Source organism: Perissodus microlepis, chromosome 7 (assembly GCF_051167445.1).
Source record: "Perissodus microlepis isolate ML-2025 ecotype Zambia chromosome 7, ASM5116744v1, whole genome shotgun sequence".
NCBI classification, from domain to species: domain Eukaryota; kingdom Metazoa; phylum Chordata; class Actinopteri; order Cichliformes; family Cichlidae; genus Perissodus; species Perissodus microlepis.
In genome coordinates, this window is record NC_140467.1 from 40,413,583 (window position 1) to 40,432,076 (window position 18,494).

General features: G+C 39.8%; 1 protein-coding gene across 1 annotated transcript in view; it reads left to right on the forward strand.

Moving 5' to 3' along the window:
- The first annotated feature begins 741 nt into the window (after window positions 1–741).
- The window catches only part of mmp17a (matrix metallopeptidase 17a), a 103,118-nt gene continuing 85,365 nt past the window's right edge, over window positions 742–18,494 (forward strand). The window contains exon 1 of the mRNA XM_084935039.1: window positions 742–1,246. Coding sequence (XP_084791165.1) covers window positions 1,106–1,246 — 141 coding nt within the window. The 5' untranslated portion in view covers window positions 742–1,105. The remainder of the gene's footprint in view (window positions 1,247–18,494) is intronic.

The window sequence follows — 18,494 nt, forward strand, 5'->3', positions numbered from 1 at the left end:
CTGTTTAAATAAAGTCACAGGAAAGGAATATAGCAGCCCAAAGGAAATTTGGGAACAGAATTTCAAAATAAAAGCACACATGAAAACTACGTAAAGGACATTGTAAATGTGAGGTGACTACGTGGGAATTTTGTTACCGTGGAGGCGGAAAGTTGGGCTTGTAAACAAATAAATACATTAATAAAATAGAGTATTTTGTACAGATGTGCATAGACCTTTATGACAATCCTGAACAAAAGTAAAACTAGCAATGACACCTTGTTAATTATTCAATCTACTAATTTTTTTAAAATCACGTTCACTTATTAGAATCAAACATATATAATTTGTTTTAATTGATTAGAATATTTTGTTGTTCTGCTGATAAAATGGAGACTGGATGCCATGTATATCACATTTAGCATTACACTAAATTAAAGTGATTCTTTTCATAAATGTAATTGAATAAATTAATAGTACTATTACGTCATAAAAACAACATGTTAAATCTGTCTGTGAACTTTGTGTAACTGTAAACATGTAAACAAACCAAAGATAATATTAACTTGCATCCCACCGCCTTTTTTGTCGCTTGTGTTTTACGTATATTTTGTACTTTTAGATTCGGGGCATGCGTGCAGTAAAATTACGCTTGTATTTATAATTCCCTCATTGACTTTTACTTTACATGGCTTTACGAAGCCGTGGGACTTTTATTTTGATACTTTCACGGAAGTTCAATGGGTTGTTGCGTCCGTCTTGAGACCGCTCGAGTCTCCTTGAGGCAGACGCACGCAGCTGGCAGCTGCTTCAGTGCGCGAGACCCAACCATCGAACGGGGAGCTCGCGCTTCTCGCTTCACCTCTGATGGACTTGAGATAAGAGGAGATCAGTCAGCGTCTCTCATTTTTGATGCCCCGGGTGTTAGTAACACAGCAAGACACAAACTGCTCTGATGCTCTCAACTGTTCCTGCGCCCATTTTAATGTGTTTTATGTGTTTGCGCTCAACAGTGAGGTAGACTTTTATCCGGGCACATTTTAGAGTGTCAGCGTGTGATTTATCTCGTGGATGCGGCTGTCGGAATCCATGTGAGCCCTGCAGGATCAGCCTGTCACAGGGCATCATGGTGCATCAGGTTCTTCACAAGTGGATGAGGAATATTTCTCCAGAGATGCTGCTGCTGCTCCTGGTGCCGATACTGTGCTCCTTTCGTCTGTCAGGAGCGGCTCCCTCTCTGACTACCGAGCAGCTGGACATGGGGGTGGTAAGTTTTGAACCTTTTCTAGCTACTTATAGAGAACCGGGCTCGGAAGTTTTTCTGGATGGTGCAGGGAATATGAAGTGGTGTGTTCTTTTTTTTTTAGCCTTCGTGTGTGAGACGACTGGAAGACCCCAACACCCCCCCCCCCCTTTTTTTTTTTTTTTTTTTAACTTGGGCTACTCTTGAACGTCCAGCGAAGAGCAAGTGCTGGCCTCTCTAAATACTTGCTCTGAATTTTAACTGCGCTCTGCAGTCCACTCCACAAGGCAGAGTGGCAATAGCACACTGCTTGATTAAAAAAAATAAATAAATAAAAGACTGTATAGGAATTTTTTTTCTCCCGAGGAGGAACCGCTTCATTAAAAGAATGAAGTTGTGATAAATACATGTCTGTGCAGGGGGTTGCTTCGATGTTGTATCGACCTCTTCCAGCTTATAGTGAACGACAATCCACGAAGCATAATTTATTAATGCTTTTTTTTCCTCCCCTCCCAGTAACGCCTTTGAAAGAGTCCAGAGGATTGCTGTGTTTAAAATAGATGATCCAATACTGTAGTCTGGCGTGGCTCAGTAGACTTGAACTAAATGCAATCTCTTAAATAGGCAGCACCATTGGTGGAGGATACAAACAAATCGATCAGAGCTGTGACTGCTTATGAGAATAAATTTAAGACCTTTAATAATAAGCTTCAGTGAGCCTTCATGGGTTTGGAGCTAGAGCAGAGTGAACTAATCATTAATGATTCTGTTACATTATATTTAGGTGTGTGTGTTTGGTATTGGTGATGCATCTTGAAATATACACAGCCTGTAAAGTGGTAACTGGCCTAATGCTGTAAGTCATCATCACTACTACAGAACAACAGCATGAATGGCATTTACTTAAGACTGCTGTAAAGAAAGAAAAGAGACCTTATGTTTGCAAGCTCATACTGTGTGTTTATAGCCACTATAATGACGGCAGGCATAAAATTGCAGTATGCACCATTTACTTTAAAAAAAAAAAGTTTGTAAAAGCTGATTATCATCTTCCTAAAGTAGTCCCTGCTGAAGATGCATTTTTCTCCATATTCCACTCCTCAGGGCAACTTCTTTCATTCTTTCTTTCCTTTTTATTGTTTTTGTTTTGTTTTGCGGCTCATCCCAATTTCAGTTTTCCTGTCTCACTTTCTTTCAGCCCTCAAACTCTTCTCTCTCTATCTAAAAAAAGAGAAAAACACACAAAAATCCCTACACATGGGATTATGTTTTTGCTTAAAGACAAGAACAAGAGAAGAGATAAGTTTCGATTTTTTTTATTCATGTGTTACCTTCTGAGCGCTGCGTCATTCAGCTTTTGATACTCTGTTCTGACACATCCGGCACGGCAGACGATCTTATTGAGATGATATGCAGGCCGTAATTGTTGGCACGTACGAGCAACAGAAAGACAATCTGAACACGAAAATTCAAGATATGTAGGTTAAAAACTAGGCACAGATCTGTAGCTCAGAGCCTTTTTTTTAAGCTCAATGTGCCCACATATGACAGAGTGTTTAAGTAGGACATATACACACTTTTTCCTTGCTGCATTCCTATGAGTAATGAAAGTAATGAAATGATACATAACAGCAAAAATCATCATATCAGATGTTTACCTCTTGATACCAATATCTCTCTGTCCTCTGTTATTTTTTTTGCACAACGCTATCCTCCTTTTTTAATTGTTATTCATTAAAGAATAGGAAAAATAAAAGCAATGTGCTTTTCGGGACCTCTCGCCCAGTCCTTTCTTTAGAATTGCATGAACTGTGACACAACAAACAGCCCAGTGTCACCAGATGAAAAGCTGTAGTAACAGCAGCAATTTTCCTCCATTTACTGTGGCACAGAAAGAAATGCTCAAGGTGGAGTTTTTCCTGCATTTCTAGATAGAGCTGTGTGTGAAACACTCAGCCTCTGTGCAGCCTGTAGCCTGAAGGGCTTAGCTTTTTGATGTAATAGTTGGGATGCTTTGCCCAGCTTTCTCTGCCATTAACGGAAGGGTGACACTGCAAAAAACATGCTGCTTGGTAAACCTGAAGCAATTAGTTTAATGGAATGACCGTTTCTTTCATGTTTGAATAGTTTCCAGCTCGATGTGTTAAGGAAACCTTGTTTTGGTTATCAGCAGTGTTGGGTAAGTTACTTTAAATTAGTAACTTAGTTACATTACTAGTTACTTCCATCAAAAGTAACTCAGTTACTTCAAGTTACTCGTTACTTTCAAAGTAACTAGTTACTAGAGAAAGTAACTTTGGTTTTACTCAGACTTCTCTTGTTAATGTGTTGCTAACTGGATACCCAGCAAGAGTGCCAGTCTTCTAGCTTGCTTACTTGCCACAAGTGCACTGTGCCACCTACCAAAGGAAAAAATAATGTGCATATTTCCACGAGAGAAATCCCACGCCTGGACCGTCGTTGACCGCCGCCATGATTCTAGCCTACGTCACAGCGTCATGTGCACTTTTTACATCCAACACAAAAACCGCAGTCGTGGTGCTTTCGATTGTACTCAGAACTCAGAAATTCTGCCATCTGAATAGGAAGATGTAGGTAACACCAGACTGAAGATGAGCTGCATACAGGGCTGGACTGGGACAAAAAATCAGCCCGGGCATTTTGACTAGATACCGGCCCGCCATTATAGCAAATATCATAAAGCCTTTGAATGAAAACAAACACTGTTGTGACAGTGATGTACACTGTCTTGATGGTATATATGTATCAATCTATCAATCGTTTGTTGTAAGACTCAGATAATTATTTATTAAAAGCTAGACATTTGAAATGAGAATAAGAAAGTATTTCTTTGTGCCCCCCTTTCCCTGTTAATGCCCTACCTGGCCCCCTGGCAACACTTTGCTACACAGTTACCAGCTGTCAGCTACTTAGAAAAGGATCCTGGTGTTATTTATCTCTCAGAAACAGCTCATAACTTCCCTTCAACTCATTCATGTCACCTAAAAGGTAAACCTGTTTCTCCATCACCTGTTCAGCTCTGATGATTCAGTAAGGACATCTCCTGGTTTCATCTTCATGTTTCCCTCTCACCAGATATACAAACCGATATCATGACCAGCAGCTTTACAGCTGTGGCTCCAGCAAACATCAGCTGATACTAGAAAGTAATATTAAATAAATTCTAACAACAGCTGATCAAACGTGCTGCTGTTGTTTAACGCGACATCCGGTGGTTTCCTCTTTCTGGCGCAAAGTAGACGATAAACAAACAAGAGGGAAAAGCCGATCAGCTGATCATTGATCAGTTTCATGATTAAAGTAGCAACAGGAGAGGGAGGGGAGAGAATGAGAGAAGAAGAGGCAGCTGTGCAGCAAAGACAAAGAATAACTCCAGCTTTGTGTCTTTTTCATTGTAGCTGAAGTCCGGGACAAACTGTTCCTTTTCACCTCAATACGAAACGCGTAATAATTTCTCTGAATACGAGACGATTCCGTTTTTTAGGGAACGGTTGGCAACTCTAATAATTAACCGTATGAACAAAATAAAGTTCAACATCATTAACATCATAGCACCCACCCAGCTGTATAGAAACCCCGTCATGCTAGCTAGCACGCAGTACGAAAAAGTCAGCACAACGAAAATAAACTCCACCTAAACTTGGTTTATATCTGACCCAGATAGACTGCAGGTCATAACGTCTTACCTGAAGTTCAGTTCACCTGACACTCGGACGGGCGGCCGCTTCAGGTCTCTCCTCCTCCTGCCTCCCCTTTCTCTCATCCACCTGCTGGCCTCCACCACTTGCTAATGTTACTGAATCTGTGGAAGCTCCGCGATAGCCACCACACGAAGTAATGAATATCGAGCCTATCTAAATCCCAGTAACGAGTAACGCGTTCCTGATTTTGGCATAATAACTAGTTACCGTGCTCGTTACCACAATAATAACGTAGTTACTGTAACGCGTTACTTAATAACGCGTTAGTCCCAACACTGGTTATCAGCCAGGTAAAGTCTTGACTTTTAATTGCAGTCATGTGAAAAAGTTTTCATAGGACGTTCTGCAGTCCTGTGAAAATCATTCAATAGTCAACAGCCACCTTTAGCAGCTATAACTTGAAATAATCTTTTCCTATATGACTTTATTATTCACATCATCGAGGGGAAACTTTGGCCCACTCTTCTTTACAGTTTTACTTCAGTTCGTGAGGTTTTTCTGGCATTCATTTACAGCAACAACTCAAGAGAGGACCTCTCTCTGCCACGGCATTTCAGTCAGGTTGAGGTCTTGACTTTGACTGTTTCATTACAACACCTTGAATATTTTCTTTTCCAGCCGTTCGGTCCTGATTTGGTGGTGTGTGTGTGGGGGGAACATATTCCTGTTGCTTGACTCAAATGTGAGGCCATCTGTCTGGCAGTTAAAGCTTGCCCCAAACTGACTCTAGAACACTTTGGTATACAGAGACTTCATTGCTCACTCAATGACTGCAAGGTGCCTAGGTCCTGTGCCTGCAAAACAAGGCCAAATCATCACCCCTCCATGTCTCTACTTGAGAGTTGGTATGAGGTGTTCATCCTTAAATTCTGTGTTTGGTTTTCTCCAGACATGGTGCTGTGCATTATTGCCAAACATCTCACCTGTGCGAAGAACATTGATCCAGAAGTCTTGTGGTTTGTTCAGATACAAATTTGCAAACCTAAGCTGTGTTGCCAGAACAGGGCAGGCTTTTCTCCTGGCAACCCTCCCAAATGAGCCATGTTTGTTCTGTCTTTTTCTATTTGTACTGTCATGAACTTTAACATTTAATATGCTAAGTGAGGCCTATAGAGTCAGAGATGTAGCTTTTGAGTTATTTGCAATTTTCCTGAACATTGCGTAGCAGTATGTTTTTGCCAGGATGTCCACTCCTGGAAAGTCTGGCAACACTCTTAAATGTTTTCCCCTTGTGACTTATCTTTCTCACTGTCGAATGATGGACTTCAAATTGTTTGCAATTGGCCTTATAACCCTTCCCCGACTGATGGGCAGCAACAATTGCTTCACTGAGATAATTGCTGATGTCTTTCCTCCTTGGCATTGTGTTAGCACACAATTGAATGCCCCAGCCCAGCAAACTGCCAAAACTTCTGTATTTATAGAGATGGTCATACTTGCTAATGATCAGTTAATGAAGTGCATTTGATTAGCAGCACTTGCCTCTACTTACCCTCTTAATTCCTGTGGAGACAGTAGGGGTGTACTTACAGTTCTGTGAAAACCTTTTTCACATGACTCTTGTGGATGTGGGAGTAGATACCTGTCTCCCTGTGTTAGTCTTGTGATGTCTTGGCAGCCCAGTGGTGTATCTCAACTATTGCCAAATTGGATCTGGAATAGGCTCCAGATAGTGGTTGAGAAAATAGACTGATGAAGTTTATACCTATAGCATCTGCTAAAGTCTTGATTGGGATTGAAATATTTTGTTTATATATGTAGTCCAACCTTTGTAGTCCTCAGTGTTTTGGCAATAGAAACCCAGTCTCGCAGATGGTAAAAAAAAAACAAGACAACTGCTACCGATTTAAGTCCATTTTCAAAGCAGTCCTGCTTTTTTTTTGTTTGTTTGTTTCGATTTAGTCTGTTTAATTAACTCTGATCACATATGCAGACTTGCTGATGTCGATTGAAGTCATTTCTTGGCTTTTTCATGTAGGCTGTACTAAAATTTGTTAGATCACAGTGACAGTTTTTATAGTGGTGAGAGCAGCGTCTTTGTAGTTTCTTCTCTTCATTGTGGAAAAAAACATCTATAGACACTTTAAACAACTTTTGCAACATGTTTGCATTGTGATCTGTGAAAATAAGTGTTGTTTCTTCAAAATATGCATACTTCAGTTGGGGTTTTCTAAGGGTATGGCGTAGCCTATTAGTTGTATTGAGATGTGAATTGTCTAGTTCAAGGAAAACATGCATTCCCCTGGACCAAAGCATATTTCTTACTTTGAAAACGGGAGTACCTGAAAAGGAATGTGATGTACTCTTATGGCCAACCTCAAAAAGCGAAATGTAGAAAATTTCTCTGCCCAAAAAACCACAAAGACATGAAAGTGCCTTTCAAGTTTATATTTTCGAACCCCTCTTGACCAAGGATCTTTGCCTGCAAGTCTGGGACAGATCACATATTTCTTTTTTCTTTTTTTTGGTACTAAGAAATAGTTTGAGGACAGAAGAAAAAGTATGTATTCCAGAGAGGCGACATGAATAAGATGTCTTTGGGGAAACTCCTGACGCTCCAGAGAAAAGGGGTCATCCCGCAGTTCTTTTTTTCAGAGGCCTTATGTGACACCCTCCTACTCTAGGGATCTGAGCTAGATAGCAAATTTTAAGTTCATAGTTTAATTTTCCCAGTAAAGTAAGTGATCATATCATTATGAAAATTACCATATGTGAAAGCTTCTAGCTGAAGCTGGAAGCCAGAAGATGATTTTTAATCCTGCAAAGCCCTGTTAGAGGCAAAAGCATGTGTGAATTACGACTTTATAGCACCTTATACTTGATAAAGTAGAAGAATGTGATTTTGACTTTTTGGAAGATTAAAGTTTTCCGGCTTTATTCATTGTCAAAAAAGAGACAATTCTCACATTTGATCTCACACAAAATAGTAAATGTAAACAGTATAACCTTACTTCATCTCCTAGGTTCATCATGAAAGACAGAGAGTGCTTATCAGTGCAGACAGCTGAGATGAGTATTAGTTGCCCAGTGACTGATTTGTTGTCACTGGGGAGCCAGAGTACACACAGAGGACATTATTCACTGGAAGGACTGTAAACTACAGATATTATCAGATGATTGTAGACATAATTCTCTTTCCACAGTGGATACAAACCAATGAGCCACAACATTAAAACCACCTGCCTAGAACTGTTCTTACAGGACACAGGACATCTGGGGGCGGTCCACGTGGTGTTTGGCATACAATGGGATCTTCGCAATGGGCCCTTGGGGTCTTGTAGGTTATAAGATGGGGCCATGTTGGGCCATATGTAAATATTTTCCATCTGGTGACTGTTGATAATTGTGTGGTGGGGTGTTCCATATACGCAGTGCGACCTGTACTTTGTGGCACTTGTTAGGTCTGAAATGCATAGAAAAAGTGAACAGTACTCATTATGAACCATACAATTCCAGGTCTTTATGGTGCTACATATGCTAGCTTTGCTTGATGAGAATTTTCATCAGGGTCTGAGTAAAGCTTTTGGCTTTAAAGCCTAAATTATACTCCATTGCAGAAACAGGAGAGTTGGGGAGACACGACGGCTGAGTAGCAGTTGTAGTCATTCCTGTTTTATTTTGACATCTGCCTTAAGTCAGCCATCTAGGGAGCATCCAAAGTTTGTGGAGTGTAATGTAAATTCTCTCCAGACAAGTTGGCACGATCACAAAAAATTAGGCAGGCATGCAGGCATCCAGTGTCCCTCGTGCTCACCGTCGTATGAGGAAATTTAAGTCACTGGGACACTTGAACTGACTCCAATAAACTTCCGGATATAGAAAGTATAACTGAACTGTTAACAATTTGCACCTTCTAAGTTAAATATTCAAACAATGTAATTTCCAAGTAGTAAAACCACCAAATTAGCCAAAATAATGCCTAACAAACTCAAACACAAAAACTGTCCCCAAAGAACAATTACTGACAGACTCACCTAATATGTGTTCAGTCATCTATCCCATCAATAATGGTGTGGGTGCTTTTCCTGAGTATATACACATTGAGGTTCTTATCCTGCTGAGGGAGGTCATGCTTAGCCTGCCACTGTGTACACACACCTGACACTTTATTAGACACAACTATTTAAGTGCTCATTAACTCATATATCTAATAAGCCAATCACATGGCAGAAACTCAGTGCATTTAGGGATGTAGACACGATCAAGGCACCCTGCTCTTGTTAAAACCCAGTGTAGAATGGAGAAGAAAGGTGATTTTAAGTGATTGAACTGCCATGGTTGATGTTGCCAGAAAGGCTGGTATGAGTATTTCAGTAACTGCTGATTGTCCAAAGAAGAGAAAATAAGTGCTCTTCTTTGATGCCAAAATAAACAGTAGACAACTCTGGGGTTCCACTCCTGTCTTTTAAGAGCAGGATGCTGAGATTTCAAATCACACCATTATTTGTTGTAAACAACATGAAAACATGGATCTATTCTGCCTCGTATCAATAGTTTAGTTCAGATGGTGGTGGTGTAACAGTATGGGGGATATTTTCTTGGCACTCTTTGGCCCCTTTTATACCAACTGAGCATCATTTAAACACCACAGTATCGTTGCTGATGATGTCCATCCCTCCATGACCACAATGTATCCATCTTATGATGGCTGCTTGGATATCACAAAGCTCAAATAAGGTTAAACTGATATGACCTCCACAGTCACCCGATCTCAATCCATTAGAGGACCTTTGTGATCTGATGGACTGGGAGATTCACAACATGCATGTGAAGCTGACAGATTTCCAGCAAAGATTTCCACATCATGTCAATGTGGACCAACATGTTTCCAGGACCTTGTTGAATCCATGACACAAAGGATAAAAGCAGGTCTGAGGGTAAAAGGCAGTTCTACACGATACCCATAGGATATATAGCCTGTATTTGTATAGCGCTTTACTTAGTCCCTATGGACCCCAAAGCACTTTACACTACATTCAGTCATCCACACATTCACACACACATTCACACACTGGTGATGGCAATGCTACATTGTAGCCACAGCTGCCCTGGGGCGCACTGACAGAGGCGAGGCTGCCGGACACTGGCACCACCTCTGACCACCACCAGTAGGCAATGGGTGAAGTGTCTTGCCCAAGGACACAACGATGGAGACTGTAGGAGCCGGGGCTCGAACCGGCAACCTTCTGATTACAAGACGAACTGCCAACTCTTGAACCACAATCGCCCCCATATACCTAATAAAGAGGTCCATGAGTGTGTATGTGTTTGATATAAAGTACTCAGTCACTCAAGATTTCTAAGGAAACACTCACCTAACCACAAAATAAACCTTTGAATCCTGTAGTAGTGACTCTAACAACCAAATACTGAGTCCTTTAGAAACACCCCACACAGCAGCGATGAGAAGTGTTCATTTTATAGCTACGCTTATCTAGCTTGATATATCACTGCATAGCTCCTATTTGCTATTTCAGCACTTGAGGGAAAGTAGTCATAACAAGTAAAATATAATATGGTATATGTTTCTTGCTCATCATATAATCTTCCTTCTGAGGTGTATTTTCTCCACTGAAACATAACTGCAAGCTTCCCAAAGGAACTATCCATCTGAACGCACATTTCTTCCCTTTGGATAAGCGAGCCTGAGCTGGCCAGATTAGCAGCTGATAAATTACCTAAATTACTGTATATTCAGCCACCTGTGGAATTTTATTCATGAAAAAACACAACCATTACACATTTGAATAATGATCCTAAAACCTTGAGACTGCACTTGTGTGTGTGTGTGTCCATGTGCCTAGAAGGACAACCACACTCCGCCAAGTCCATTTCTCACCTTCATTTTGCTACGTAATTTCTTAAATGAGAACACCATCTGGCATCAATTCCTCTGGAGCGGTAGGTGCTCCCCTTCTGCTCCCACACTGCCACCACTTACTATCCTTCCCTGCTAAAATCTAAATAATTTAATCAAGTCTTGAAATTGCATCCAGGAGCAATGACAAGAAGCAAAAACAAATGTATTGTTTTTTAGGAACGAGACAGAAGATGGGCTTTAAAAAGTGAGGCTACGTATTTTTTTTTTTTTTTTTGGGGGGGGGGTTATTATAACCAAAAATAAATTTTTGATATAACCAAAAATTCTTATTCTTCTATTTTTAGTGACATTTCTGATTGACTTAAAAACCTTTTTTGTGGCCTTTTCCATGGTTAACAAATACATGGTCTCTGGGAAGAAAATGTAGCTGGGGCTCACTGTTATAGTATGTTAATAGGCGATCAATTTGCAGCTTGTGTTCTTAAGAGACCTATAAGCATGACTCAGGAAACATCCAGAATACTTATGCAACAATATCCACTCCACTCATTCTCTGCTGGTTGAATCCCAACCAATTTTCTTCAAATGGTGATAATCCTCTGACCAGCAGCAGAGCTTCAAGATGCAAATGGTATTTTTAATAATTCAATTTTTGTTCTATAGGGTATAATTGGGTTTCTCAAACAAGCAGCCTGGCCACCACCTGTAGCACCACCTTTACTAACGTCTGGGTTTGTCACAATACTAGAACTTAAGAAAATGCTGGATACCATTTGATACTATTTTTGATACCACGTGAAGAAAGTGATCAAATGAAGAGGCATAATTGTTTTTAATAAAAATTATAACAATACTGTTCTGTGCAAAAGCATTCAGCTGCAGCCATATCTATTTCCTGTTTTTCTAGTGACTTGGTTTCATCGCTGATCAAATATTTAAGGTAGACTGTCACAATTTCTGTCGGGTTGCTGGCAGTTTTCTCAGCTTCAATCAGGGACTTTAGGAGGACTATTACACTTTTTGCTGTCTCCATATTGTTTTCTCCACACCCTCCTGGTGACATCATCAGCCACATACGTTTATGTTCACCATTACAGAGTGGATATCCCCTTCAGTATTCACCTGAAAAATGGGTCTTGGCACTCATGCTTCCATATCAGCAATGGTGAAATAATTCAAAACCAGAAGCAGAATACCTGCAGTTTTTTTTCCAAAGTTTTTTTCCACAGTATTCCATCTTTTCAAACTGTTCCAACAGCTCCTGCAGTATAATCTGCAAATCTCTGAGCTTCTGTACCGATATAGCATTAAAAAAGCAATAAAAACTGCAGCTGCTGTGGCAGGAGCACACCACACAAGGTTACAAAAATTAAGAGGTGCCCAATGCACAGAAGTGGTGACATCAATTTCAATTCAGCTTTGTTGTACGGTGACGTTCATGAGGCACTGGACAACAGGTATAATGGGTCCTAAATGTTAACCTTGATAAAATGGCTAACATTAACATGTCCACTGACTAAGTTAATATTTATGATAACTTTAGTATTTTTAAACTGAAGCTTTACTGACCTGCAAAATGTCTCATAAAGATAGGTTTGTGCATTACTGTTTAGCTGCTAGTGGCGTGTTTAGGTGCTAGTGACAGGAGGAGCTGTCTGCATGCAGCAGTGCTGTGTGAAGTTGTGTGTCAGCTTTTGCAAATGAGTGTCTAATCCAATAATAGTTACTAATAATTAGAATATGAGTAATAATTTATTGAAGACCCTACTCGGTACACATGCTGCCAACTGCTGAAATTTGTTTCTGTCACTGAAAAAAAATTGTCATCCATAAGTCAAAACTTTTGGTTATTATCCAAAAGTTTCAGCTTACTCAGAAGTTTGAGTGAGCACATAGACATTTTGAGGTAATAACCCAAAATTTTGATGGACTAGATGGCTTTTTTTATTATTATTATTTTTCAGCTTCCATGCTGGGGGGAAAAAAGTACCATCAAGTTTTCTGTACTTACACTTCAGTACCTTTCACTTTCTCCTTGAGTGTACCCCGTTTCAAATAGAACCCTTTCTTTTGCACTTTTTGCCAGCACATCTTGGTTTGTCTTATTACTCCAAGAAGTCCAGGGATAGAAGGCGCTCAAAGTGAAAATGGGAAGCTGTGACAGTCAAGGATTGCTGCACTAACTAATAGAGACAGGTCAAGAAAATAAGACGTATCCCAAATGAGCATTCTGCCCACACAGAATATGATTTATCAGCAAGCATAATTTACAAGTAGTGACTGTCTGGACAGTGTATTGATATGTATTTCTAAAAATTTACCTTAGTGAGTGATGAGGAGTCCTGAAATGTTAGCCCACACAAAAATAACTGGATGCTAGTTTCCCTTTAAACCTGTTATTAGTCTCTCACCCTGAATCATTAGGATACTTTTAGCAGTGCTGTCCCATTTCATCAAGTGTGACCTGCCGTCTGTAGAAAGGTATCATGGGGCTTATATTGAGGGCAGCAGATTATTTCAGGAACAATGACGTGGGAGAAGATTTTAATGTTGGAGAGAACATATTTCTCCATAAAGATTGACAGTCAGCTTGTAATTTAAGCTTCTCAGTAAGACGGAAACCAGTCCTTCAATCCACTCCTATCCAATCTGTCACCTCAGCCATGATAAGAGTAAAAGTTCTCTGGGGACATGCAAGTTTCTGAGAAGACTGTCAGCATTATTGGGGAGTTCATTATTTCCTCAGAAATCAATTCAGAAATGGTCTCAAGAGCTCCGACACCTCATTGGCTGCCACTGTAGCATGGTGGTGTGGGACTGATGTGTGGCAGCTGTAAGACTTCTCCATGGCATGTTTCCAGACAATGGTAACATTGATTTCCTGATAAGGTTTGGCAGCATGTGTTCACAACTTGATTTACTGCAGGCGATACTTATGTTGATTTATGAGGAGACTAAAATATTGGAGTTGTAAAATAAAGCTTGCAATTTCAACCACGTATTCCATTGTCTGTGTTTATTGAGTGTAAAGAAATTCTAGACCTGAGGATTGATTAGGATGTTTTTGTTTGTTTTTAATCAGTAGCAGAATGTGTTTCATACAGAAGGTATTTATGTCACATGTCTAAAATAATAGACATGTTTATTTTCATCAATCCAGCTGTGTACATGAGTGTCATAACATTTTGTTGGTGCTATATGCACGTCAATGTGACTGGGAGCATGGTATTTTGTGTATATTTTGTCTAAATTGCGTCTTGTCCTTTGCTGTGTTCCTGTATGTGTGCTCCTTGCTTTGTTTTTCCTGAGTTTCCTAATTGTGTTCTAGATGTTCAGATTCCTGGGCACGGTTCCCTGTTGGGCTGTCTGGTTTTGGACTTTGTGATTTTTCTGGTCCAAGATGTGTTAAAGCTTCTTTAAAGTTCATTCCTGACTCAACAGTCCTGCATTTGGGTCCATATAATTTGTCCTCCACACAGCATGTCGAGACACCAATCACATTAAACCACGCTTGCATTGGTTATAATGCTAGCTTCCATTATTCTTTCTTAATTTATCTATTTCACCCTTTTCTCCACTGGAAACTGCAAGAGCCCATGTGTGCAGACAAAAGCTGCTGGGTTCTTAGATTGGAGAAGTTATAACAACAACTTTTTGTTAACCATGTGTATCTGCTATTTGCTTTTGCTGAAAGCTGATGTGCTTCTTTGTTCCTTATCTTTATACTTTTGTGTTTTGATGAATTAATTGTCAGTTTGCCTTTCATTGTTATAGGTCAAATTTTTACATGACTGGTAGAATTTGATGACATGTAGGATGAATCCATCTTTAATTCATTCAAATTACTGACTGAAAATTCACTACACCTGTGTAGAGTCTGACAATAGAGTTTGTCAGTTTGTCATTGCCTAGCCTATAGAGATCGGTGGTCTTCCCTCCACGGATATCTTTCCCCAGACCATCACTGACCCATCACCAAACCGGTCATGCTGAACGATGTAACAGGGAGGATGATGTTCTTCACAGTTTCTTCAGACCCTTTCATGTCTGTCACATCTGTTCAGGGTGAAGCTGCTGTTATCTGTGAAAAGCACAGGGTGCCAGTGATGGACTTGTCAGGTCTGGTATTCTATTGCAAATGCCAATCGGGTACACAGAAGCAGGCAGCGAGCAAAAGGCCCACGAGAGCAGATCGGGCCCTCAGGCCAATCTCACGAAGTTTGTTTCTGATTGTTTGGTTAGAGAATTTACACCAATGTCCTGCTGGAGGTCATTTTGTAGCTCTGGCAGTGCTCATCCTGTTCCTTCTTGCACAAAGAAGCAGATATCGGACCTGCTGATGGGTTAAGGACCTTCTACAGCCCTGTCCAGCTCTCCTAGAGTAACTGCCTGTCTCCTTGAATCTCCTGCATGCTTCTAAGACTGTGCTGTGAGAGACAGCAAAGCTTCTGGCAATTGCACATATTGATGTGTTGTCCTGGAGGAGTTGGACTACCTGTGCAAGCTCTGTAGGGTCCAGGTATTGCCTTATGCTGCCAGTAGTGACACTGACCCTAGACAAAACCAAAGCTAGTACAAAAAACAGAAAAGATGAGGAGGGAAAAATGTCAATGGCCTCAACCTGTAAAACCCATTTTGGAGATTGTCTCATTGTTGCCCCTCTAATGCACCAGCTATTAATTTCATTAACACCAAAGCTGTTGTAACTGATTATAAAACCCCCTCTGCTGCTTAACTGACCAGATCAATATCCCGGAAGTTTAATTGATTTGATGCTATACTCTGATTAAAATGTGCTCCTTTAATTTTTCTGAGCAGTGTACATCTAATCGTACACTGTTACTCTTAGTGAAGTTGTAAGTAATTAACTTGACATCCTAAACAGATATGAAATGTAGAAAATGTTTATGCCCACATTCTGACTCACTGTAGTGATGGCAACATACTTCTTTTTATCGTCACGCAAAACAGCATTGATGCCGAAGATAATTTTCATTTGAATCAGTAACTTCTTCATGAGCGAAATGATTGATTATTTTTATTTTAACCATCCAAATTTGAATTGTCAATAGAAAAAGAAAAAAACAAACAATTGGTGCACTGAAATAAAAATTATTGCAGCAACTGTCAACCCAGTCTCTCTAATATAGTAACATTGGTTGCTCATTTGAGTCAGAATTTTTTGGTCTTTGGCAAAAAGATTTTATTCAAGTAGGATTGATATTCTGGTTCTTGTATGCTCTGCAACAAAACCTTAAAATTGCTGAAAATACTGATAATAATAGTAGATATTAACATATAAATAAGTTATGTAGTAGTAATGTACGAGATGATGAACTACAGCTCATCAAATCCACTATCTTAAACAAGCAGAATACAGAGATGCAAAAAATGTGTGTTTTGCACAAGATTGAATTAAAACAAATAGTTATGTGTAATCTTTCAGTGCTTTGTCACAGATCTTTTGAAACTGGAGCTTGTAAATTAATCAAAATGTCAATCCTTGTGGCTTCAGAGGGCTGTTGTGATTCACTGAACTAATCTTACTGTTTTAACCACATTAGCAGACGTATTATGCCCGCTCCACCTTGGTATCTTTGTTCTGGACTGAGCTACACACTGGAGTAGCTTTGCAAAAAAAAAAAGAGAGAGAAAAGAAAGAAAAATCCCACCTCATCTATACTGGCCTTTTCCGGGCCCATTAATTAATTTGCTGTCTATTAAGGGGTCCCTTCTGGGGGGTCCCTAAACAAAACTATTATTCAGTTTGTTTAGTGACCTCCTCTTTAGCACAGCTTCAAAAGATTCCAGTGGTTTTCCAAATACTTGTGCTCCTCCCCTACGTCATCAAGTCAAGTAGCCGTCCTCGATCATCTTATTCACATTCAGAAGCAGATGATTCCCCCCGGACCACTATCCATCGCTGTAATGCATTTAAGCAAGAGACTCGGCGAGAGTATTTCTGTTTTTTTGTCAGTGGTATGACCCGAAGTTATACTGAAAGTCTGAGGGGCACAAGGTCAGCAGGGATAGAGACAGCACAGTCCCAACGTGGAGTCAGACAGAGCACCGTCCAGTCTCAGATACTTCATCCTGTTTGTCAGGTAGTGAGTGATGACCAAATCAAATTAAATAAAAAAGTGATGACTTGGAGAGAACCACAGCTGCTTTTACTCATAATAAAAAAATAACAGCTTGCACGATTAAGTGAAGCTTTAAACAAGTTATCAAGGCTACAAATTCTATGCCAACTATCTTCCGTGGATCTAAAGTGTTTTCTTATTCAGTAAAAGCAAAGAAAAAATTCTTTAGACCCAAGAGTAGAAAAAGAACTGGAAATACGCATTTAGTGAAGTCTGAAGCCTGAGATTTTGGCTCGTAGTGGTTATTTCTACAAACGCTAACCTCATTATTTGAAATGCAATATAGGCCCAGTTTGTTTTTGATTTAACGCAAGTACTTGTTAAAAAAAAAATCTTTCAATTAAAGTTGTTTAGCTACACATTAAGCTTTCCATCATTTCTGTGTATCTGCTGTAAGCAGTTTGCTCAAAATAATCAAATCGGTCTTAGTCGGCTTTGACACAACCAAATATCCGACTTTACAGAAGTAATGGGCCCTACTGTGTCAGTAATTTAGCAGGAATTGCTGTTTTCCTCAGTTAAATATGATCCTACGGTCTCCCTCTGCCTTTCACTGGCTTCATGGTTTAGTTTAACTGTGGGTTAGAGGAAAGCTGGCTCCCTTTCAGGCTCTCCTTGTAGAAAACCCTAAATCAAGTCCATGTGGCTTTTCTATTTTAATGCAGGCATCCCGCCTCCTTTTAGTCATGAACCAGATCAAATTTTTGGTTGCAAGTAGTATTCAAAGGCCTTGTAATTATGGCGGTATCTGGTGTTGCTCCGATTGCTAGTTAAAGTTTAATTTTCAGGCCCACAAATTGAACTGGAGGAAACCTCAAAGCATCAACAGAGCTATTCTGAGTTCACTGTCCAAAACTGGCAGAATTATAATAAATGTGCATTCTTATTTGTGTGGGGAAGGAAAAGCTTAAAAAGTGCTTCTGGATCAAAAGGCATGCTGATATTTATCTCTGGCATTGGCAAAGAAGTGATTGGAAGCACTGTCTCATGGTTTACTTCATATAAAAAAAATAGATGAGAGAAAATAAGTTTCTGGGGGAACATTTGATGTGTGCTTTGTAATTAACTTTCGGTATTGTATGTTCTCAGACTCCATGTTCGCATCTTGTCTGTTCATCTGAGTAAAATGTGATAAAAGCACTAAAGCCAGATAGACAAAGTGTTTGCCCAGTGTCCAATGTGATTCTTGGAAGATGAATAAAAGCTTGATTGAAAACAAACATTAAGGCATACAAATCAGACTTCTTTTACAGAGAGTAGACTCACTTAGGTCCATAGCACACTGCGCAGCCACATTAATTTGGAGAGGTTCTTTTATATTCAAGATTGTATCTGGAGGTGCCTGTTAGCTCAGTAATTATTCGTTGGCTAATTGGATATTTGCCATGTTTATTTCTTTCTCCAGCCCATGAGAGACAAATAAAAAGTGTTATTTCTCAGTGAACCTCTACCTAAGTCACAACAAAACTAATTGCATATCCTCGACAAAAGAACAAGTAATTTCGTGATTGGGCTGTTTTGTTTTTAAAATCTGTGAACTCCTCAAAATTCAGCTTAAGGGCAAAGAATAAAAGAGAAAGATAGAG